Source organism: Neoarius graeffei, chromosome 8 (assembly GCF_027579695.1).
Source record: "Neoarius graeffei isolate fNeoGra1 chromosome 8, fNeoGra1.pri, whole genome shotgun sequence".
Taxonomy (NCBI): domain Eukaryota; kingdom Metazoa; phylum Chordata; class Actinopteri; order Siluriformes; family Ariidae; genus Neoarius; species Neoarius graeffei.
In genome coordinates, this window is record NC_083576.1 from 64432255 (window position 1) to 64457958 (window position 25704).

The 25704-nt window shown below is 40.5% G+C and overlaps 1 protein-coding gene across 2 annotated transcripts in view; it reads left to right on the plus strand.

Annotated features, from left to right (window-relative positions):
- fat2 (FAT atypical cadherin 2) overlaps positions 1-25704 on the plus strand; it is an 85204-nt gene that overhangs the window by 19621 nt on the left and 39879 nt on the right. For both annotated transcript variants that reach the window (XM_060928019.1, XM_060928020.1), the window contains exons 7-14: positions 3491-3630; positions 7181-7456; positions 9189-9399; positions 10238-14281; positions 17327-17523; positions 17695-17848; positions 18327-18560; positions 19454-19843. In XM_060928019.1, the coding sequence (XP_060784002.1) occupies positions 3491-3630; positions 7181-7456; positions 9189-9399; positions 10238-14281; positions 17327-17523; positions 17695-17848; positions 18327-18560; positions 19454-19843 (5646 nt within the window). The remainder of the gene's footprint in view (positions 1-3490; positions 3631-7180; positions 7457-9188; positions 9400-10237; positions 14282-17326; positions 17524-17694; positions 17849-18326; positions 18561-19453; positions 19844-25704) is intronic.

Sequence of the window (25704 nt, forward strand, 5' to 3'; positions counted from 1 at the left end):
GTATGTAATGGTTCTAAGATAAAAGGTTGCTACTACAGAAGAAAGTAACACAACTTCATTCACTGAACAAAAAAAAAGACAATTTAAAACCTGAAATCATTTTTAATATATGTAGGATGTAACGTATTGAGCTCATGCAGAGTCATTCATTGTGCTACCGTACATAGCACACATAATATTTTGCTGAAAGTTATTCAAGTTTTCTGAAGTTATTTGTCCTTTGAAATATGCTGAAGGCCAATGGTTTAACCTCATCAAACCCTTCTGAGTCTGTTTCAAAGAAAATGAAATTACAACAAAAGTCATTAACATCATAGAGGTGGTCAGTAACACCAAGTTCCTGGGGGTGCACATCACAAACAACTTCACCTGGTCTGTGAACACCGCGTCACTGGTCAAGAAGGCAAAGCAACATCTGCACTTCCTGCATAGGATGAGAAGACCCCACCTGCCTCCGCCCATCCTCACTACATTCTACAGAAGCACCATAGAGAATGTTCTAACCAGCTGCATCTCTGTGTGGTCTGGAGGCTGCAGTGCCTCTGACTGGAAGAATGTGAGGAGAGTGATGAGGACAGCAGAGAAAATCATTGGGACTTCTCTTCCCTCCATTCAGGACATTGCACCAAGGCGTTGCACGTCTCAAGCCAGAAACATCATCAGTGACCTCTCACACCCTCATTATGGACTGTTCTCCCCTATGGCCTCTGGAAAGAGGTTCCGCAGCATTAGGTGCAGGACCACCAGGTTCTGTAACAGCTTTATCCCCCAGGTCACCAGACTGCTGAACTCCAAACCCAAACTCTAAACTTCTATTTATAACTTGAACATTCCAAATTCCACAGGTCACTTTATACTATTGCACTTTATAATATTTCTGCTGCTGCATAAATTAATTTAATACACTTCATATTTATTTCTGTGCTGAGCCAATTTGCAACGAAATTTCGTTTGGTGTACACTTGTTGCATACTGAATGACAATAAAAGTTGTCTAAGTCTGTTTTAACCGATTTTCCAACAGCAGTCTGATGGAACCGCTGTACTCCGCTCTATTTTCTATAAAGTGTGTGCCTTTACTATTGCACTGTGACACACTGGTCTCTGTCTGGACAAGACCTATTTATTCATTAGGAGCAGAAACAATTTGAAACACATTCTTTCCTCCGAAATGCTGCAACAGCCACCAGCAAAATGAGTCAACTCAGCATAAAACATATTTTTTTACAGAAACTGAATTCACTATATTGTGAAATAAATTAAAAGCCCATGCAGAACCTTCAGCCTCTCTAAAATAAGGCCTATGATCCTTCATAAAGTGGATTTCTTAATAAACACCATCTGCCAAAGCAGGCATGAGTTTACCCCTACTGATTAAAACGGCTGGTCTGAATGTTTGCATGCCAGATATTTTGCTGGAATCAATTGCTTTTTTTTTTTTTTGCATACAACCCCGATTCCAAAAAAGTTGGGACAAAGTACAAATTGTAAATAAAAACAGAATGCAATAATTTACAAATCTCAAAAACTGATATTGTATTCACAATAGAACATAGACAACATATCAAATGTCGAAAGTGAGACATTTTGAAATTTCATGCTAAATATTGGCTCATTTGAAATTTCATGACAGCAACACATCTCAAAAAAGTTGGGACGGGGCAATAAGAGGCTGGAAAAGTTAAAGGTACAAAAAAGGAACAGCTGGAGGACCAAATTGCAACTTATTAGGTCAATTGGCAATAGGTCATTAACATGACTGGGTATAAAAAGAGCATCTTGGAGTGGCAGCAGCTCTCAGAAGTAAAGATGGGAAGAGGATCACCAATCCCCCTAATTCTGCGCTGACAAATAGTGGAGCAATATCAGAAAGGAGTTTGACAGTGTAAAATTGCAAAGAGTTTGAACATATCATCATCTACAGTGCATAATATCATCAAAAGATTCAGAGAATCTGGAAGAATCTGTGCGTAAGGGTCAAGGCCAGAAAACCATACTGGGTGCCTGTGATCTTCGGGCCCTTAGACGGCACTGCATCACATACAGGCATGCTTCTGTATTGGAAATCACAAAATGGGCTCAGGAATATTTCCAGAGAACATTATCTGTGAACACAATTCACCGTGTCATCCGCCGTTGCCAGCTAAAACTCTATAGTTCAAAGAAGAAGCCGTATCTAAACATGATCCAGAAGCGCAGATGTCTTCTCTGGGCCAAGGCTCGTTTAAAATGGACTGTGGCAAAGTGGAAAACTGTTCTGTGGTCAGACGAATCAAAATTTGAAGTTCTTTATGGAAATCAGGGACGCCGTGTCATTCGGACTAAAGAGGAGAAGGACGACCCGAGTTGTTATGAGCGCTCAGTTCAGAAGCCTGCATCTCTGATGGTATGGGGTTGCATTAGTGCGTGTGGCATGGGCAGCTTACACATCTGGAAAGACACCATCAATGCTGAAAGGTATATCCAGGTTCTAGAGCAACATATGCTCCCATCCAGACGACATCTCTTTCAGGGAAGACCTTGCATTTTCCAACATGACAATGCCAAACCATGTACTGCATCAATTACAGCATCATGGCTGCGTAGAAGAAGGGTCCGGGTACTGAACTGGCCAGCCTGCAGTCCAGATCTTTCACCCATAGAAAACATTTGGTGCATCATAAAACGGAAGATACGACAAAAAAGACCTAAGACGGTTGAGCAACTAGAATCCTACATTAGACAAGAATGGGTTAACATTCCTATCCCTAAACTTGAGCAACTTGTCTCCTCAGTCCCCAGACGTTTACAGACTGTTGTAAAGAGAAAAGGGGATGTCTCACAGTGGGAAACATGGCCTTGTCCCAACTTTTTTGAGATGTGTTGTTGTCATGAAATTTAAAATCACCTAATTTTTATCTTTAAATGATACATTTTCTCAGTTTAAACATTTGATATGTCATCTATGTTCTATTCTGAATAAAATATGGAAATTTGAAACTTCCACATCATTGCATTCCGTTTTTATTTACAATTTGTACTTTGTCCCAACTTTTTTGGAATCGGGGTTGTACTTTGTAGAGCATTTTATATGGCTTATTTTACTCATAATGTTGATGACAGAAGTGATAGTGGTGAAAGTCACTTCATAAAAGTTGATAAGTTGATACGCTCATGCACATACACTGGAATCCCTAGTTCATGCAAGTAGCTGGAATGTGCTTTTCAATGAGATTTGTTGAGGTCTATTACGCTAGAGTGGATGTCATTTAAAGGTGGACAAAGAACACGCTTATCATTCTGAATTTAAACTGATTTTGTTTAGTTCAGCCGGGACTACAAACCATCTTTTGCCTTCTCATCATAATATTTTGCACTATTCAGTCAGCCATTCATTAAATTACGTGAGCCAATGCAGAACTCTGCTGAGAGATAATGACAATTGCCCTTCATATGCCCTGTGATCCCTTTGATGGGTCCAGTGCTAACACAAATCTGATGTCATCTCTTAGGTGGCGATGAAGATCAAGACTTTTACATTGAGAAGAACACTGGGAGTATTATGATAGCTAGGCAGCTGGATGCTGGCAAAAGGTCTAATTACAACCTCACCGTCAGTGTTACGGATGGTTCTCAGAGTGTAACAACTCAGGTAAGATCATTCATTCATTCATTCATTCATTCATAGGTCTTTATTGCCTAAGATAAAATCACATATTCTCATCTCATCTCATTATCTCTAGCCGCTTTATCTTCTACAGGGTCGCAGGCAAGCTGGAGCCTATCCCAGCTGACTACGGGCGAAAGGCGGGGTACACCCTGGACAAGTCGCCAGGTCATCACAGGGCTGACACATAGACACAGACAACCATTCACATTCACACCTACGGTCAATTTAGAGTCACCAGTTAACCTAACCTGCATGTCTTTGGACTGTGGGGGAAACCGGAGCACCCAGAGGAAACCCATGCGGACACGGGGAGAACATGCAAACTCCACACAGAAAGGCCCTCGCCGGCCACGGGGCTTGAACCCGGACCTTCTTGCTGTGAGGCGACAAAGCTAACCACTACACCACCGTGCTGCCATCACATGTTCTATGTTACAATATATAAAAAATAAAAGCAAAAAGATTGCAGAAGAAAAGAATAATATAAAGCTAAAGATTTATAATATAATATGTAATACTAAAATGTAAAAATGGTACATAAGAAATAGATAATAATAATAATAATAATAATAATAATAATGTTACAGACAACTTTAATTAATTAAACTAAATTGTATTTAAAAATTAGGTGGTTTACAAAAGAACTCATAAAACGCTGCGTATTTATTTTAGGTTTTATGATTGACACTCTTCTGAGCCAGTAACTGGTGTTTTTTTTTTACCTTAGACATTATATAATATAACGGATGACTCTCTAAACTCACCCATTTAGAGATCATGTGTACATTTGGTATGAAGACATTATGATAACTCACTATGCATATCGTCCTCACAAAACAGGGATTCTTTTTTGCCTCTGACATAAATTTGATCTGCACACACACAAAAAAAAAGTAGTGAAAAAAATGGGCATGATATATCTACATTTAAATACAGGAGAGCTGGCATAATTGTAATGTGATATTTCTCATATAATTTTCTCCTAAAACAGAATCTCCTTTTGGTTTCAGTGAAACTGTACTGATAATATGGGTATCCTTCAACTTGATGGAAAAAGGAAACATACGCTTGGTGTTATTTGGGAAGTATGAAGTCTGTAATTTAAAACATAGTTGAGTAATTTAACACAAACATAATAATAATAATAATAATAATAATAATAATAATGGAAGGGAGGCACGGTGGTGTAGTGGTTAGCACTGTTGCCTCACAGCAAGAAGGTCCGGGTTCGAGCCCCGTGGCTGGCGAGGGCCTTTCTGTGTGGAGTTTGTATGTTCTCCCTGTGTCCGCGTGGGTTTCCTCCGGGTGCTCCGGTTTCCCCCACAGTCCAAAGACATGCAGGTTAGGTTAACTGGTGACTCTAAATTGACCGTAGGTGTGAATGTGAGTGTGAATGGTTGTCTGTGTCTATGTGTCAGCCCTGTGATGACCTGGCGACTTGTCCAGGGTGTACCCCGCCTTTCGCCCGTAGTCAGCTGGGATAGGCTCCAGCTTGCCTGCGACCCTGTAGAAGGATAAAGTGGCTAGAGATGATGAGATGAGATTATATAATATAATGGATGACTCTCTAAACTCACCCATTTAGAGATCATGTGTACATTTGGTATGAAGACATTATGATAACTCACTATGCATATCGCCCTCACAAAACAGGGATTCTTTTTTGCCTCTGGCATAAATTTGATCTGCACACACTGTTGGTAGTGGTAAAAAAAAAAAGTAGTGAAAAAAATAGGCATGATATATCTACATTTAAATACGGGAGAGCTGGCATAATTGTAATGTGATATTTCTCATATAATTTTCTCCCAAGACAGAATCTCCTTTTGGTTTCAGTGAAACTGTACTGATAATATGGGTATCCTTCAACTTGATGGAAAAAGGAAACATACGCTTGGTGTTATATGGGAAGTATGAAGTCTGTAATTTAAAACATAGTTGAGTAATTTAACACAAACATAATAATAATAATAATGGAAGGGTGGCACGGTGGTGTAGTGGTTAGCGCTGTCGCCTCACAGCAAGAAGGTCCGGGTTCGAGCCCCGTGGCCGGCGAGGGCCTTTCTGTGTGGAGTTTGCATGTTCTCCCCGTGTCCGCGTGGGTTTCCTCCGGGTGCTCCGGTTTCCCCCACAGTCCAAAGACATGCAGGTTAGGCTAACTGGTGACTCTAAATTGACCGTAGGTGTGAATGTGAGTGTGAATGGTTGTCTGTGTCTATGTGTCAGCCCTGTGATGACCTGGCGACTTGTCTAGGGTGTACCCCGCCTTTCGCCCGTAGTCAGCTGGGATAGGCTCCAGCTTGCCTGCGACCCTGTAGAAGGATAAAGCGGCTAGAGATGATGAGATGAGATGAGATGAATAATAATGGACAATTGTACCAGCAATTTCCTACTTATTTTTAGCAACAGGAAAAAGTTAGCTTTCATTAATTAACAAAGTTTTAATTTCCTAAATATCTAGCTTTGGATATGTCCAAAGACCCATTTCAGAAGAAGAAATTGAAAAATGAATATTTTCATGATGAATCATGAAGAAGTTTCTCCCCACAGAAAAAAAAAAAAACACACACATGAACCAGCTAGTCAACATAAGAGAGTCAAGAGGTGCAGCAGCTTTACAATTTCTGAAGGTTCTTCATAATTTTATTACACAATGAAGTCCAATAAAGGGGGTAAAATAGAAAAGGGAGATAGCATTACACACACACACACACACACACACACTGGCCACTTTAATAGGAATTAGTTCTTGATTCTCAGATTCCTGTTCTTGGCTGGCAGGAATGGAACCCAATGTGATCTTCTGCTGTTGCATGCTGAGATACTTTTCTGCTCACCGCAGTTGTAAAGAGTGATTATATGAGATACTATATCCTTCCTGGCAGCTCGAAACAATCTGTGGTGGGTTTCCCAAAAGCCTCTTAACACGTAGAGCATCTTAACTAGGAGAGAGAGTGTTCATTTTGCTGCTCGCTCTACCATTTAACAATAATCTTTGTGCTACAATGCTTTTGGGAAACTTGGCACTGGCCATTTTCCTCTGACCTCTCTTATCAACGACATATCCACCCACAGAACTGTCGCACACACAATGTTTTTTGTTTTTTGCACAATTCTGTGTAAATGCTAGAGACTGTTGTGTGTGAAAACCCCAGGAGATCAGCAGTTTGTGAAATACTCAAACCAGTCCATCTGGCTCAAACCAACACACATGCCACAGTGAAAGTCACACTTTGAGATCACTTCCCCCCCATTCTGATGTTTGAAGTGAACATTAACTGAAGCTCTTGATTTGTATCTGCATGATTTTATGCATTGTGCTGCTGTCAAGGGATTGGCTGATTAGAGAACTGCATAAAACAGCAGGTGTACGAGTGTACTTAATAAAGTGGCCGGTGTGTGTGTGTGTGTGTGTGTGTGTGTTCAGTAAATCAAGTCTTGTGAAATCCTCCCATAACATTAATGGAAAATGTTAAAAACTATTTGAACAAACTTACAAGCATTGCATTTTTTAACCTCTTACCAAACACAGGCATACATCCGAGTGCTTGACATGAATGAACATCGACCCATGTTCCTGAAGAGTATGTATGAGGTGAGCATTCCAGAGGACACAGCTCCATGGAAGGAGATCATGCAGATCAGTGCCCAGGATGCAGACATCAAAAGCAGGATCATTTACTCCATCCACAGCAGTCTCAACCCAGACAGCCTCAAGCATTTCCACCTGGATCCAAAGAGTGGAGTTCTTGTCCTAACCAAGGAACTAGACTATGAGGCCATCTCCACACACAGTCTTCTCGTGATGGTAAAATAGTTTTCAGTTTGAAACATGTTAAAATTAACCTAACAGAACTAATTATTCCAAAAGCTATTAGATGATTATTTGAGCAGTTATAATGTACAAATTAGGGCAGTGTCAACTGCTGAGTCTTGGCCCAGGCAAAGGAATGTGGTTTGTGTGTGGTGTGTGCATACAAGCAAGTTTTAGATCCAACTCTATCCAGCACAGAAATCACAGTATACAGGACTTCAATTGTCATCACTGTTTATAAGGGATTTTATCTCTTTAATGATTTGCAGTCGACACACCATTCAAAATCTTGTCTGTTCCTGCTGCATTTGAACATCTTCTCAGTTTCAATGCATGACCATCTGTAATGGTGGCATCAATGGTAAATGAAATTGGACTATCTGCTTTCCATATGGAAATTTGTGCCGCTCTCACAGGTTCCTCGCTGTGCAGAATTGCACACATGCAATTGCGATTCTTTTTTTTAATACCCCCTCTGTATACTGCTTTACCTTCGTTCGTCTGTCCATATCTCCGTATTTCTGTCTGTCTGAAACACCCTTTTTCTCAGCAACCACAAATCATAGCCACTTGGTACTTGGTACCAAACTTCAGCTTGGGGTTCTATACCGTGTGTACCATTTTCAGGTCTGTCATACAACAACTTCCTGTTTACCAACTGAATGTATTTACAAAACATATAGGGTGGATTTACAAAATTTTTGTAACACTTTTCTCAGCAACTACAAATAACAACTGCTTGATATTTAGTACCGAGCTTCAACTTGGGGTTCTATACCGTGTATACTGTTTTCAGGTCTGTCACACATCGACTTCCAGTTTACAGACTTAATGTATTTACAAAACATATAGGGTGGATTTTGATGCTATTTCAAGAAGCAAAATGCTGTTTCAAAATGACAGTTTACCATGATGCTATTTGAAATCCCTGGGGAGAACACTGCTTTTTACTTACTTGTTTCAGGGTTAATTGTTTGTTGAAGTCAACATTCATAATAAATGTCCTATTCCTTCGATTGCTTGCATTCTGATATAAGTGAGAGCAGGGGGTATATGTAAGTGAGCAGTAGCTCACAGTTGATCTTGTTTTTTTTTTTTTTTTGAATATGGTGAATATGGGCATAAAGGTGAATGTGTGTATACATGACTAAGATTTCCACTAACATTTCAATTTAATTAATTAGACAATTTCTAAATAAATAAAAAGTAATTTCATAAATAGGATTAGAACATATACTAGTATGAATATTTAATATATACAAAAGTAATTACAATTAAATTAGTGAACATACAGCAGGTGGTTATTGATTTTTTTGGGTTTTTTTCTATCAACAAGTAGTAGTCTTTGATAATAGAATAATTTCTTGAATGTGCTCTGACATATTAAAAATTGTTTAATTATAATTATCACTTTTTGCCACTGGCAAAATTATTAAGATATCTACAACTATGTAAAACAATTAAGAGACCACTTTAAATGGTGCCTCCCTTGCCATTCATCATAGCTGCTTCCCACCTGAAGCAAAAATACCACATTCTATGTTGTGTTATTTGTCATGTGGCAAAGTGCCCTCTGAGTAATACTGATTTATCTACAATCACTAAAAATAATATCATTTTATAGCATTTTAGCTGATGCATAGATAGTCTTGGGCCTCCCAAAGGACCCTGGGTGACAATTCCTTTCAAGACTGATCAAGATTCAACTCTACACTTTTATTTTCAGGTTCGTGATCAAGAGATCCCTGTCAAGAGGAACTTTGTGAAAGCAGTCGTGCATGTGGAGGACTGTAATGACTACACACCCACATTCATGAGCACCCATTATGAGGGAAGCATCAGTAACTTGGCTCCAACTGGGACAGAGGTGCTTCGAGTTAAAGCTTTGGATAAAGACAAAGGCAGTAATGCTGAGATTGTCTACTCTATTCACTCAGGTAAGTGCATAGGAGATACAATTATATGTCTGTGGTCTATATTATGGCTGTAATCAGCTATGGTATATCAAGCCATATCTACAAATATAGTGCCTTTATTGACAGCAAATAAATATGATGATTGAATGCTATGTAGTAGCATTGTATGCACCGGAATTAAATAAATACTATGGTGCTTTTTGACCTAAACTCTTAACATACGTGTAATAGAAAATTAAAGCCAGTTGGGGAAATACATTTACATTGCATTTACATTTACGGCATTTGGCAGACACCCTTATCCAGAATGATATACAGAAACACTTTAAATTCTCTATCAATAATTATAAATACAGGACACTTTTTCAATGGAATAAAAATGTGTTATATTCCCTTCTAGCAGGTTTCATTCATTTGGTTTGATAGCAGGCAATATTGTTAGCATATCGCTTATCCTATGTGTATTATGTCACTCTACTCAATGAGCGTTTAATATGGTTTACAATATTGCATGGTTGTCAAGACAACATGACGTCACACATGGGAGACGTAAAACTTCCAAAGCAGCAAACAGCCTCAATGCATGCCATGTCCAGTCATCAAAATAAAAGAATCCAATAATTAAATTTCAGAACATAATTCACAAATACCTCCAAATGAATAATTCACTGAAATGTTTTACATAAACATTTATTAACTACCTCAGTGACTGCTCATAGGCTACTCTAAATGTGTGCTGAGTAAACATTTTCTCAATAAAGGGAAAAATGTCCTTATTATTTGCACAGAAGCTATAGATGGAGAATACAGAAATCATGCTGTGAAACTCACAATGTATAAAACCAATTCTTTCCTCCAGGAGGCAATGCAGAAGGAGCTTTCGACATTGATCAGGAGACAGGAAGCATTCGCGTGGCTAAGTCATTGGACAGGCTCTCCCAGGACCAATACCAGCTTGTGGTGAAGGCCACTGACCAGGGCTTTCCCCAACTCAGTGACCTCTGCCCTGTCAACATCCGTCTTATGCTATCTGAGCACACAGCACCCAAGTTTACTCAGGATGAGTACTTCACTGAAATAAGTGAAAACAGTGCTTTGGACTTTCCAATCCTGTCTGTCTCAGCTAGCTGTCCTTCTGCTGTGAACTACAGGATCAAAGACGGTGACCCTAATGGAACGTTCCACATCAATTTAAACTCTGGACTGCTATCTGTCCAAAAAGCCCTCAATTTTGAAGTGTGCACCTCTTACCGACTCCAAATAAGAGCCACAAATACAGCAGGGGTCTCATCAGATGCTGTTGTTTATGTGTACGTTGTAGATGAAAATGACAATGCCCCTGTTTTTCTTCAGAGCAGTTACTATGGGCAGATCAGCGAGTCGGCACATGTAAACAGCATGGTAATGGGAGAGAACAACACCCCAATGGTCATTAAAGCCTCAGATGCTGACAAGGACTCTAATGCTTTGTTGATCTTCCATATCCAAGAACCAGAGGCAAAGAAAATGTTTAAAATAGACCCAAGCATGGGCACAATTTCTCTCATGTCTGCACTTGATTTTGAAACTACACCTGAATTTAGCTTTACGGTTCAAGTACAGGACTCAGGAGAGCCCTCTCTAAGTGCTGTCAAACCATGCAAAGTAACCATTCATGTCCTGGATTTTAATGACTGTCCTCCTAAGTTCACGCTACCCGTCTATACAGCTTCCATCATGTCCCCTGTTTTTAATGGCATGGAAGTCATCCAAGTAATGGCCCATGATGCAGATTCATTGGTCCTGTACAGTATTAGTAATCACAGTGATGTGTTTAAAATACATGAATTGACTGGAGAAATCTCAGTGAACAATGGGTCTGACTTTCAGTCCTATTACGAGCTCAAAGTTATTGCCTCAGATGGTGTATACAAAGACACCGCTTTAGTAAATGTTAATGTCACTCAAATGAAAAAGACTAGCCTAAAGTTTGAGGACAGGATCCATGTTAGCACTGTACCAGAAAACAGTACATCTATAAAAACTTTAACTGTTCTCAGAGCCATGGGCAGCTACCTCAATGAACCATTGATCTACTCAGTTCTCTACCCAGCCGATAAGTTTTCAGTGGTGCAGTCCTCAGGTGTACTCAAGACGACTGGCATTGCCTTTGACCGGGAGGAACAGAATGTGTATGATGTGGCTGTGGAGGTCCGAGACATGAGAAATCCACAACGTAGAGATGTGACTTATGTCAAAATCTATGTAGATGATATCAATGACAACACACCAATAATATCAAACCTTCCCCATACTCTTATGATATCTGATGAGGCAGAACCAGGCGATGTTCTCTTCCAAGTGCTGGCGACTGATAAAGACACAGGAGAAAATGGATCTATAACTTTTACACTAGAGGAGGATTTCAGTCTCTTCAGGATTGATCCCTACCTTGGAGACGTGTCTCTTCTACGATCCTTAGACTATGAGACGTTGAACAACTATGCGCTTACTGTAAGCGCTTCAGATGAAGGAGAGCCTAGTCTGTCAACAGTAGCAGAGTTATATGTCCAAGTGCAAAACCGTTCCCATCCGATATTTCAAAGTCTGTTTTATCCTTTACGACTGCCTGAAAACATTCCTCCTTTCACAAACATCTTGCATGTCCAAGCAAAAAACCCGGAGGGATATCGTCTTATCTACAATCTTGAAGAAGAAAATGCTACACAATATTTTCACATTGACTTTAAAACAGGCATGTTAAGTGTCACTGACTTTTTAGACTATGAGTCTCAGACAAATCACCTGTTGACTGTTCGGGCCACAGACTCTATAACTGGCTCTTTTAGTGAGTCCAAAGTACAGATAGATGTTGAGGACATCAATGATAATGCTCCTGTTTTTGAGAAGCTTACTTACCAAGCAGAATTGTTAGAAGGTCTTCCAGTCAGCTCATCTGTAATACAAGTCTCAGCTTTTGACAGAGACTCAGGTAGAAACAAAGACTTAACCTATGAAATAGTTGACATGGGAAAAAATGAAACAGAATTTTTCAAAATTGATCCACTCAGTGGTCTTTTGCTAACATCACAGGTTCTGGATTATGAGATCACACAAGAATTCCTCCTGAAAGTCATAGTCAGAGACAATGGTACACCACCTCTCAGCAGTGAAGCTCAAATTATTGTAAATGTTATAGACGTTAATGACAACCCTCCAAACTTCAGTGAGCCTCAGTATCGAGCCTCATTGGATGAAATGGCCACATGTGGACATGTTGTGATCAAAATACAGGCCTCAGATCCTGACAGCAAGGACAATCTCCAGTATAAAATTCTCTCAGGTAATGAAGGAAGGTACTTTGCTATGAATGAATCATCAGGTCTGATCTCATTTTCCAATGTTTGCAAGAGAAATTTGCACCCTTTTTATAACCTCACTGTTGCTGTTTCGGATGGTGTGTTCCAAACTACTGCTCCGGTAAACATTGACATGACCAACAGCAACAGACATAGCCCATACTTCAGCCAGGATGTTTATGAAGCAGAACTGGCTGAGAATGCAGAGGCAGGAACACGGGTAATTCGCCTCGCTGCTATTGATCCTGACGATGGTCCATATGGCAGTGTAGATTACACCATTATCAACAAGCTAGCAGATGAAAAATTCAGTATTGATGGTGAAGGACAAATTGTGAATTCTCAGCCTTTGGACAGAGAGAATCCCTCACAAAGAGTGATTGCCATCAAGGTCATGGCGAAAGATGGTGGAGGACGAGTAGCTTTTTGCACTGTGAAGATCATTCTCACGGATGAGAATGACAATGCACCTCAGTTCAAAGCCTCTCAGTACCAGGTGTCTATTAAGTCCACAATAAATAAAGGTTCTCCTGTTATTCAAGTCATGGCTTATGATGCTGATGAAGGCAAGAATGCAGATGTGACTTATGCAGTGGATGAAGCTGAGGAAGTTACTGAGGAGGTGATTGAGATAAATCCCTTTACTGGTGTGGTTAGTGTCAAAGAGAGCCTGGTTGGCATGGAAAACAAGATCTTTAATTTCAAAGTCCAGGCTCGAGATGGAGGAATACCATTTTACAACTCCACTGTGCCAGTCCAGGTGAAAGTAATCCCTCCAGAGGTCCCTCTGCCAAGGTTTACAGAACCACTATACACATTCTCAGTGTCTGAGGATTTCCCCATTGGCTATGAGATAGGTACAGTCAAGGCTGATGCAGATACACCACTCATCTATAGTTTAGTAGATGGCAACACTGTGGAAAGCAACAGAGACCAAGTATTTGCTCTTGATGAAGACAGTGGAGCCCTTGTGGTGCAGAAAAATATTGACTATGAGAAGACCAAGTGGTATCAGATTGATGTTATTGCTCAAGGTAATCACAATGGCACAGAAGTAGCTTCTCTAGTATCTGTTAACATCCAGGTTCAGGATGTGAATGACAACCAGCCCAACTTTGATGCTGACCTGTACAAAGCCATACTGGCTGAAAATATGCCTGCTGCCACTACAGTGATCCAGGTGACAGCGAATGATCCAGATAAAGATGCTAATGGAGAGGTGACATACACTCTGGAGCCAGACATAGATGATATCAGTGAGATCTTCAGTATTGACTCACAAACCGGTTGGATAACCACCATGAAGGAGACAGACTGTGAATCCAAACAATCATACAGGTTCTACGTGGTGGCTACTGATCATGGAGGCAGTGTGAGGCTTTCCTCATCAGCTCTTGTGGAAGTGACAATCACTGATGAAAATGATAACCCACCTCAGTTTACAGAGGAAGTCTATCATGGGTCCATCATTGAGAACAGCAGGCCTGGGGAGCTGATAGTCGGTCTGACAACTACAGATAATGATGTGTCACCTGACAACAGACAAGTCACATGCTATATAACAGGTGAGTACTATCATGGTCCTCACAATCAAGCATAAAAGTGGATGTTAATTACACCTGCATATTCATCCAATCATCCAATCAGTCAATCAAGTGACAGCAGCACAATGCTTAAAAAATCATTAAATCAAGTCATGAGCTTTAGTGGGGGTGGCACGGTGGTGTAGTGGTTAGCGCTGTCGCCTCACAGCAAGAAGGTCCTGGGTTTGAGCCCCGGGGCCGGCGAGGGCCTTTCTGTGTGGAGTTTGCATGTTCTCCCCGTGTCCGCGTGGGTTTCCTCCGGGTGCTCCGGTTTCCCCCACAGTCCAAAGACATGCAGGTTAGGTTAACTGGTGACTCCAAATTGACCGTAGGTGTGAATGTGAGTGTGAATGGTTGTCTGTGTCTATGTGTCAGCCCTGTGATGACCTGGCGACTTGTCCAGGATGTACCCCGCCTTTCGCCCGTAGTCAGCTGGGATAGGCTCCAGCTTGCCTGCAACCCTGTAGAAGGATAAAGCGGCTAGAGATGATGAGATGAATGAGCTTTAGTGAATCAAACATCAAACGAAACCGTCAGTAACAGCGTAGCTCACTCCGGCTCCATCTAGCCCAGAAGGAATGATCTAAAGTGGGCCACTTTGCACAATAAATGTTGCAAACTATATACACTATATATAAGCTATATATAGAAGCTGTATACACCCTAGGAATACCAACTTATTTGCCAGAAAGAATCCAAAACGGCAAGGAATTGACCGAGAAGAAGCGATTTTTGTTGAACTGCTTATTAAGGCTTAATTAGTCCATAACTTCAATGATAATTGTAATTAAGAAAATCTGGGTAGAAGTTATATGCACCCTAGGTACCCCTACCTTCATGCCAGAAAGAATCAAAATTGGTGAAGAATTGAGGGAGCAGAAGCAATTTGTATGGAAACTGCTCATTAGGGATTATTACTCCATATTTTCATTATTAATTTGCAATTATGCAAATTTGGGTAGAAGCTATATGCAGGGCCGCTGACAGCTTTGGCTGGGCCCGGGACAAAATGCTCTGAATGCCCCCCCCCCGAACGCCATTAAATGTATTCCGTTACGCCCCAAGCCTGCATGCGACAGCCCCCGCAATGCCTTCCTAAACTCGTGGATAGTCTACTATAATCACGCGATTGGGGTGCTCTTGAAGGAGCAGCGATGGACGGGGGATTTCGGGCAGGGCTGGGGGCGAACATAGTATACTGTGAGTGTGTACTGTCCAGTGTGAAAAGCAGAGAAGAAGACACCGCTCAAGAAACGACGGGATATGATTGCGGGCTAATGTGAATATTCTTAGCTTCGATCAGATATATGAAACACAATGTTATTAAGCCGTTGTGGTTATGAAATGATTCAATGCCCTGTGCGTTTGATATGGTGTTCAGTGTGACTTGCTCTCCCCTCGTTTGTAACATGAATTGCGTGCCTTGGTTGGGGTTACTTTACGGGGCTGGAAAAAGTTGGCTGTCTTATCTGGCTCAGCGGCCCCACTGCCTTTGCTAGTACCTGCTGCATCATCCGAATCTTTTTAAAAATATTTATGCAGTGAGCCCCTGAGTCTCTTGGTTTCTTCCTCTCTTTTTCTCTTTTCTTTCCTTTTCTGTGCTCCTGACTTGTGCATGTTGGCAAATGGCACGCACGCTGATTGTCGAAGCGCTATGATCGAACGATGTTGTTTTTTTCCCCTTAATCAAAGAGTCAGACCAAACCATTTTTGCATTAGGGGTGGTAGGGGGTTCTTGACACCTTTTTCAAAGACAATAAAGGCAAAAGATCTAGAAATCATTTATTGAATGCAAATATAGCACATTTCTCCCCCAAATCAACACATTTTGAATTTGAAATGAAATAAAATAATCGCAACTTCATGAGAGCCCAGTTCTGGGCCCTCCCCATTCCTGGGCCCGGGACAACATACCCGTTTGTCCCCCCCTGTCGGCGGGCCTGGCTATATGCACCCCAGGCAGACCTACCTTCCTGCCAAAACGAATAAAAATTGGTGAAGAATTGAGAGAGAGGAAATGATTTTCGTGAAACATGGACGACACCGGATGGATGATGGACAACACATAATGGCATAAGCTCATCGCCTGTTGGCCGGATGAGCTAATAACAGAATGTGCAAAAAATGAGATCTCAGTGATAACTGATGGCATGGATGTTGGTGGCAGAGGGGCTAGTTTGAATATTTCAAAAATGGCAGATCTATAGTTAATGGCAGAGGTCAGAGGAGACTGGCCAGACTGGTTTGAGCTGAAATGGAAGCTATGCAAATAACCACTTTTTAGAACCATGGTGTGCAGAAGAACGTCTTGGATTGCACAATATAATGAACCTTGAGGTGAATGGGTTACAACAGCAGAAGGCCACACTGGGTTCCACTAAATCAGCCAGAAACAGAAATCTGTGACTAGACTGGGTATAAGCTCACTGAAACTGGGCAAGTGAAGACTGGAAAATCATTGCCTAGTCTGACCCAGTCTGGGGGTGGGTTTTCCAAAAGCATTGTAGCACAAAGATCATTGTTAAATGGTAGCGTGAGCATCACAATGAACACTCTCTCTCTCTCCTAGTTAAGATACTCTTAGAATTAAGAGGCTTTTGGGAAACCCACCCCTGGGCATTTTCCTCTGACTTCTTTCATTAATAAGGCATATCTGCCCATAGAACTGCTGCTCACAGGATTTTATTTTGTTTATTTATTTACTTCTGAATTTCTAGAGACTTTTTCTTGTAATTTCTTGCGTATGAAAATTCCAGGAGAAATATTCAAACTAGCCTGTCTGGCACCAGCAACCATGCCATGGTCAAAGTCACTGAGATCAGCGCTTTCCTCATTAACTGAAGCTCTTGACCTGTATCTGCATGATTTCTTGCATTGTGCTGATTGTCATGACTGTGCAAGTGTACAGGTGATCCTGAAAAAGTGGTTGCTGTGGTAAACTTGCAGTGCTCAATTATTCAGTCAAATATTTTCAGGACACAGTTAGTATTCTAAATGTTCTTACTTTATTCATATTTTTCCTTAAAGATGGAGACCCACTGGGACAGTTCTCAGTCACTGCTGTGGGAGAAGAGTGTCGACTTACTTTGAAAGGATCACTGGATAGGGAAATAAAAGACAAACACACCCTAAAAGTAATAGCCACAGATGGAAAGTTTCAAAGTGCTGCTGCAGTAGAAGTTCATGTTCTTGACAGCAATGACAACAGTCCATTGTGTGAACAAGTAAGTCATGCATTATTATTCAAGAAGTACACAAAATTAATCTGTGTTTAAACTAATCTTTTTGCTTATTAATTATTTAACTGAAATATCGAATGGAAACCGGTGTGCTGTTGTGAGCTGAATGTAATGAAAGCAGTTTAATGTAAATTATCTGGTTGGTAATTCTTCCAGTTGCTTTACACTGAAGCAGTCATGGAGAATTCCCCATCAGGACTTTTCATCCTGAAGATCTCTGCATCTGATCCAGACATTGGCACGAATGGACAGGTCTCTTTTACTCTTCATGGGCCAAATGCAGACAAGTTTCATCTTCACCCCATAACTGGTAAAATGATTAGTACAGTACATATTGTCTGATTTCTTGAAATTCTCTTGATTTTGTACGCTAGATTTAAAGGCTGGGTATTTTAAAGACCCTCACCTTTTAAAATATAGCTTTTTCATCTGTTATGGTAGAGTCTATTTTCATGTGACCTGACCGGATCCAGTACTTCCTGTTTAAGCCCATTATCTCCCCAGAATGGCATATCAGGTTCCCAAGATCAAATTAAAATAGTTTGGAATTATGTTAAAGGTCATCGTGGGCATGACTGACTATTCATTAGATGTAGATATAGCAGTATGTTGTGTACATAGGCTGCTGAAAGAACCTAAAATACCCATGTAGAAGAACTTTCTGGAACAAAATAGACTAATGTTGAAATTTCCTTGCTGAAAACTTCTTTAAAAAATGTGCCGTTTTTATATTCTTTATTACCACCTAATTTTTCACAGCGACACAATTATGTCTTTATCGTAAACAGGCGAGCTGTTCACTCTCGCCCTCTTGGACCGGGAAAGGGAAACAGAGTATGATCTGGTCGTCAAGGCGACGGATGGAGGAGGACGTTCATGCCAAGCAGACATTATACTTAAGGTGCAGGATATAAATGACAACCCGCCACGGTTCTCCAGCAACCACTATGAGATAATGGTGTTCGACAACACCACTGTTAGAACACCTATTACAGTCATGTTTGCCAAAGACCCAGACACAGGTAAGGACACAACTACTGTACATGTGTTTATGAAAAATGGCTGTAAAGCACAACGATCAAATGTAATCTAATTAACTTGTTGTCTCATCAAGAATATCCAAGATAGTTTTCAGTGTCATCAACAAAACAGAACAAGTCCATATAAAGTTAGATTTTGATAAATGCTTTTATTGGATGGCTTCATGATGGAGCAAGATGAAGCAGAGTGAAAGCATGCAGTGTTTGATCTGGGATTAAGAGCTGTAGAGAGAAACACTAAGGGAGTGTCAGGACACACCTTGTGATGTGTAGGAACACGCATATGATACAGGATCTACTATGGCTCCTTGCTCTGGTCTCCTATTTGTTTGTGAAGCACCTTGTCTTTATTCCATCAACCTTATAATCTTAGGTCAGGGCACTTTAGGGTAGTTGAAGTGGTGGCTAGAACCCAATGCTTTAATGATCTCATTACCATCCGCCACCAAAAGTGCTTACTGGATAGATCATAAGTTGATACTAAGATATAATGTAGATTAATATTAATAATAAATAATTATTGATTGATTATTAGTTTGTATTATTGTACGTATGATTGTGTCTTGCAGACATTCCTTGTAATTCAGTCTTTACTGCTAAAAGGAATAATAATAATAATAATAATAATAATAACAATTATTATTATTATTATTATTATTATTGTATAAAGCCATTTTAACACTTTTTTAAACATAATGAATTACTTTCAGATTTTTAACACATCCATAGTTTGAAACACGAATTTCAGATGCATTAATACACGCCATCTTACAGTTCTGATTTAATTCATATCTTCTCTATTTCTATTCTGGAAAGAGAAATGGAGAAGAAGTTTGATCCTTTATCTAAGGTGTCCTCTTCTCATACTTTGCCAGGTATAAACTCAGAGGTGAGGTACTCCCTGCAAGGAGCAGACAGTGGTTTCTTTTCTCTTGATGAGATTTCTGGTATTTTACGCCTGGAGCATTCTCTGACTGATGTGGCTCAATCCAAATTTGAGCTGAGAGTCAAAGCCACAGACAGAGGTCTTCCTAATCACCTTGACTCCACAGCCAGTGTTACTGTAAATGTAGTTGATCTGAATGACTACCAGCCTGTGTTCCTGAGCACTGAATACATGGCTGAAATCCCAGAATCCATGCCTGTGGGGACAGAGGTAATTAGTGTTTCTGCCCAAACAAAAGATGGGACTGGCAACGAACCTGTCCGATACTCCATCATCTCTGGCAATGAGGACAGAAGGTTCCAGATTAACTCTGAGACAGGTGAGGCTATTTCATATTTCATATATGCCTGATATTAATCTGCATAGGCTAGACAGCATAATGAACATAATATGAGAAATAGTCCCCCTGAGTGACTGTATTGGATATGAGCAATCGCACACTCTGATTGGCTACTCTACTACTACGATATCAGCTCATATACCGTGAGTAGAGTAAAACAAAATGGCGGCTTTGTTATCAAGAAATAGCAGAAATAGCTAAAAGAATATAGATTGTCTGCCCCCCAAAGACCCCAAAAGATACAAAAAAAAGCAACAAAATATGGAAGAAAAATATTTAATGGGAAGAATCTTTTTTATTTTTCAAGAATTATTATTACCGCATTTTTCACAAATTGCTACTGTCGTTTTGCCGATTTGTTTACATTCTAAGTGGAAATGATTTGTCAGACGTTTTGTATAAAGTTTTTATTTGTCGAATTTGCAAAAAATTAAAATAAAAATGCTCTGTTTCTCAAAATCTAGTGAATGCAGATAGAATAAAACAGTTATTCCACTCAATTTCATCGTACATGGTTTATAGCCGTTGGCCATCAGCTCATGTACGACTCAATCTCGTGGAATAACTGTTTTAACTCTCTCTCTCTCTCTCTCTCTCTCTGTATATATATATATATATATATATATATATATATATATATATATATATATATATATATATATATATTGATGCATTTCTAATGTTAGAACTTTGGTTTTTATATATATATATATATATATATATATATATATATATATATACAGTGGGGCAAAAAAGTATTTAGTCAGCCACCAATTGTGCAAGTTCTCCCACTTAAAAAGATGAGAGAGGTCTGTAATTTTCATCATAGGTACACTTCAACTATGAGACACAGAATGGGGGAAAGAATCCAGGAAATCACACTGTAGGATTTTTAATGAATTAATTGGTAAATTCCTCGGTAAAATAAGTATTTGGTCACATACAAACAAGCAAGATTTCTGGCTCTCACAGACCTGTAACTTCTTCTTTAAGAGGCTCCTCTGTCCTCCACTCATTACCTGTATTAATGGCACCTGTTTGAACTTGTTATCAGTATAAAAGACACCTGTCCACAACCTCAAACAGTCACACTCCGAACTCCACTATGGCCAAGACCAAAGAGCTGTCAAAGGACACCAGAAACAAAATTGTAGACCTGCACCAGGCTGGGAAGACTGAATCTGCAATAGGTAAGCAGCTTGGTGTGAAGAAATCAACTGTGGGAGCAATTATTAGAAAATGGAAGACATACAAGACCACTGATAATCTCCCTCGATCTGGGGCTCCACGCAAGATCTCACCCCATGGGGTCAAAATGATCACAAGAACGGTGAGCAAAAATCCCAGAACCACACGGGGGGACCTAGTGAATGACCTGTAGAGAGCTGGGACCAAAATAACAAAGGCTACCATCAGTAACACACTACGCTGCCAGGGACTCAAATCCTGCAGTGCCAGATGTGTCCCCCTGCTTAAGCCAGTACATGTCCAGGCCCATCTGAAGTTTGCTAGAGAGCATTTGGATGATCCAGAAGAGAATTGGGAGAATGTCATATGGTCAGATGAAACCAAAATAGAACTTTTTGGTAAAAACTCAACTTGTCATGTTTGGAGGAGAAAGAATGCTGAGTTGTATCAAAAGAACACCACACCTACTGTGAAGCATGGGGGTGGAAACATCATGCTTTGGGGCTGTTTTTCTGCAAAGGGACCAGGACGACTGATCCATATAAAGGAAAGAATGAATGGGGCCATGTATCGTGAGATTTTGAGTGAAAACCTCCTTCCATCAGCAAGGACATTGAAGATGAAACATGGCTGGGTCTTTCAGCATGACAATGATCCCAAACACACCGCCTGGGCAACGAAGGAGTGGCTTCGTAAGAAGCATTTCAAGGTCCTGGAGTGGCCTAGCCAGTCTCCAGATCTCAACCCCATAGAAAATCTTTGGAGGGAGTTGAAAGTCCGTGTTGCCCAGCGACAGCCCCAAAACATCACTGCTCTAGAGGAGATCTGCATGGAGGAATGGGCCAAAATACCAGCAACAGTGTGTGAAAACCTTGTGAAGACTTACAGAAAACATTTGACCTCTGTCATTGCCAACAAAGGGTATATAACAAAGTATTGAGATGAACTTTTGTTATTGACCAAATATTTATTTTCACCATAATTTGCAAATAAATTCTTAAAAAATCAGACAATGTGATTTTCTGGATTTTTTTTCTCATTTTGTCTCTCATAGTTGAGGTATACCTATGATGAAAATTACAGGCCTCTCTCATCTTTTTAAGTGGGAGAACTTGCACAATTGGTGACTGACTAAATACTTTTTTGCCCCACTGTATATATATATATATATATATATATATATATATATATATATATATATATATATATATATATAAACCAAAGTTCTAACATTAGAAATGCATCAAAATTATGAATTTGCTTCTTATTTAATGACAACTCAAGCAATACTCGAACCAGTATCTAACCAGTATACTCTAAACAGTATGTTACATGTTTTCTTACAGGTATTTTCCAAGTTACTTAATTTAATTTACTTAATTTAGCCTATGACAATTAGATTTTTAGATTAAATTACAAAGAACACAAAGATAATGCAAAATTAGTAATAATTTCATTATGTTTCATTCACCTTTCCTGTGTATATGATGTATATGTAATCATCACAGAGTTAACATATTCTAATTTATGTTGAATTTCCTGCAAATATGTTGTTTTTATATTTGTGTATCATGTATTTATAACCAGAAACAAAAGTACTGTATTTCATGCATGAATAATAATCCACAATTCAACTGCAGAATATAACATAATTGCATTTAAACATGACCTTGGTGTAAGCAGTATTTTGCAATCCATTAAAAAAATAGGATTGCAAAACACATAAGAGATAGGGAGCATAGACTCTTTTGTCTACTTTTGCCCTCACAGTTACGCTGCACCTACAGAGCCTGCCAAGCTTCTCAGGATTAGTAAGGGCAGAGCTGGAGAGCCTGTACTAACATGCATTTGAATTGTTTGTCTTCTCTTTCATTTTATCTCTCTTCTCTGTTAGCGCTTAAAGCTCCCCATCCTCCAGATCTGCTTTTCCTTGTCTCTCATTTTCAGATTTTTTTTCTGACTAATTCAGAATTGTAAAATTATCTATGATTTTTCTTTCATATGTCTTATTATATAGAAGACCAATTTTTTTGGCAATTAATTACAGCACAATACATTTGCTGTTGTTTTAGTTGCACTCATGTTTCTTTTTGAGAAACAGATTTTTTTTTTATGTCAACTGATTTACAAATAGATTTTAGAAGTTAACCCATAAGTTTATTGGTTTAGTTGTCCTCTTTTTTCTTTTATAATATGTACTAGTCTACATAATTTACACCTTAATATAATCATCCACAAATAAAATAATCATGTTTTCTGGTAGGTTGCGGACAAATGTGGTCTAATATTCATATATAAAATAAATCAAAAATAAAACCAGTTAATGAGCTTGGGCTTTAGCCAGTAGATGGCACAGTTCTGCATTTTATCTTTGCTACATTTGAGTCCATGTAAAGTACACAGATTACACTCGATGTGATTTCGACGAAAGCATAAACCTTAAAGTGAGCATAAGAACAGACCGAAGCCTTATTTCATTGCGTTACTTTAATGATTTACCTATTAGACTTATGGCTGTCATTTCTCATGAGTCATTTGTTCTTGTAACGTATTCTCAAACGATAACAGATTTCCCCTGCTGACAGGGCATTCACTAAGATTATTTTGCTAACCCCCTCTAAATGTTGTTCAGATACCTAAACTAAATGTACATTATTCATTTGAATAATCTATAGTTTCTCATATTCAGTCTTCCTTATTCAACCTTTCAAAGGCAAGACCTGCTGCTGCTTTAATTCAGTGTATCCCTGGCTGTGCTACTCACTGTGCACAGCGAGAGTAAAGACAGTAAACTCAATTGCAGCTGCTGAAGTTGTGACAGAATGCTGGCTAAAAACCTGCTAAGTTAAACAATAGACATTTTATGAAATACATAATATAAAGAGTTTAATAGTAAATAAGAATAGAGTGAAGATACCTAACTATAGTATGGATTTGTGGCAAATTACAGTCAATATAGTTAGCTATCAAGTTTTTACCCTGATCCTGTTTGTTACCTAGCTTTAGGTTTATATGGTATTGTTGCAATTGTTTAAGGTGGGTGGAGCACAGAAGTACGGCAGGCCAGAACTGAGTTCTCAAACTCTTTATTTTTGCTTTTCAGCTGTTATCTACTACTCTCCCAGTCACACACACACAAGCCTTCTGGTTGGGGAGAGTTTTTTCCTCTGCTCTCTCTCTCCTTTTTATAGGGCGTGGTCACTGGGGAAGACACACAAACACAGGTTAATTAACATCAGGTGTAGTGATTCTGCCACTTACCTTCCCTGACTCCGCCCTCCATTCACAGACCAACGCTTGACCATGCCCCCGCTGCCACATACCCCCACCGCCCGACTCAGGCCGGGGAGCCGTCCGGCCTGCAGCCAACTCCCCCCCCTTGATGGGAGAGGAAATCCGCTACGACCATCTACGCCCCTGGCCTGTGGATCACCTTGAACTTAAACGGCTGGAGTGCCAGATACCAACGGGTGATCCGCGCATTAGCATCCTTCATGCGGTGGAGCCACTGGAGGGGTGCGTGGTCCGAGCAGAGGGTGAAAGGGCGTCCCAGTAGGTAGTAGCAGAGGGCGAGGACTGCCCACTTGATGGCAAGGCACTCCTCTATAGTGCTGTAGCGGCCCTCATGCACCGACAGCTTCCTGCTGATGTACAGCACTGGGTGGTCCTCCCCCTCCTGGGACAGAATGGCCCCCAGCCCCCTGTCCGACGGGTCTGTCTGCAAAACAAAGGGGAGAGTGAAGTCAGGGGAGTGTAACAGTGGCCCCCCACACAGTGCAGCCTTTACCTCAGAGAAAGCCCGCTGGCATTGCTCCGTCCATTTGACCGGATCTGGTGCCCCCTTTTTAGTGAGATCAGTCAGCAGGCTGGCGACGTCCGAATAATTAGGTATAAACCTACGATAGTAGCCAGCCAGCCCCAGAAACTGTCTCACCCCCTTTTTGGTCTTGGGCCTCAGGCAGGCCACAATCGCTGCTGTCTTATTAATTTGGGGACGCACCTGCCCATTGCCCAAGTGGAAGCCCAGATACTGTACTTCCACCCGCCCAATCGCACACTTCTTCGGGTTGGCTGTGAGACCCGCTCGCCTCAGCGACTTAAGGACGGCCCTCAGGTGTTGTAATGCCGCAGCCAGTCATTACTATAGATAATAATGTCGTCAAGGTATGCGGCCGCATAGGTGGCATGGGGGCGGAGGACCCTATCCATAAGCCGCTGGAACGTAGCGGGTGCCCCAAACAGACCAAAAGGAAGTGTGACAAACTGGTGTAAGCCAAACGGTGTGGAAAAGGCCGTTTTCTCTTGGGATAATGGAGTCAAGGGGATCTGCCAATATCCCTTTGTCAAATCCAGTGTCGAATAAAAACGAGCCATGCCTAGTCGATCAAGCAACTCGTCAATACAAGGCATTGGGTATGCATCGAATTTAGACACTGTGTTGACTTTTTTATAGTCCACACAGAACCGGACCGACCCGTCGGCCTTGGGAACCAAGACCACCGGGCTGCTCCAGTCACTGTGGGACTCCTCGACGATACCCATGTCAAGCATGGCCTCGAGTTCTTCCCAAACCACCTTTTTTTTGTGTTCGGGCAGTCTGTAAGGGTGGCTGCGCACTACCACCCCCGGGGGCGTCTCAATGTGGTGTTCTA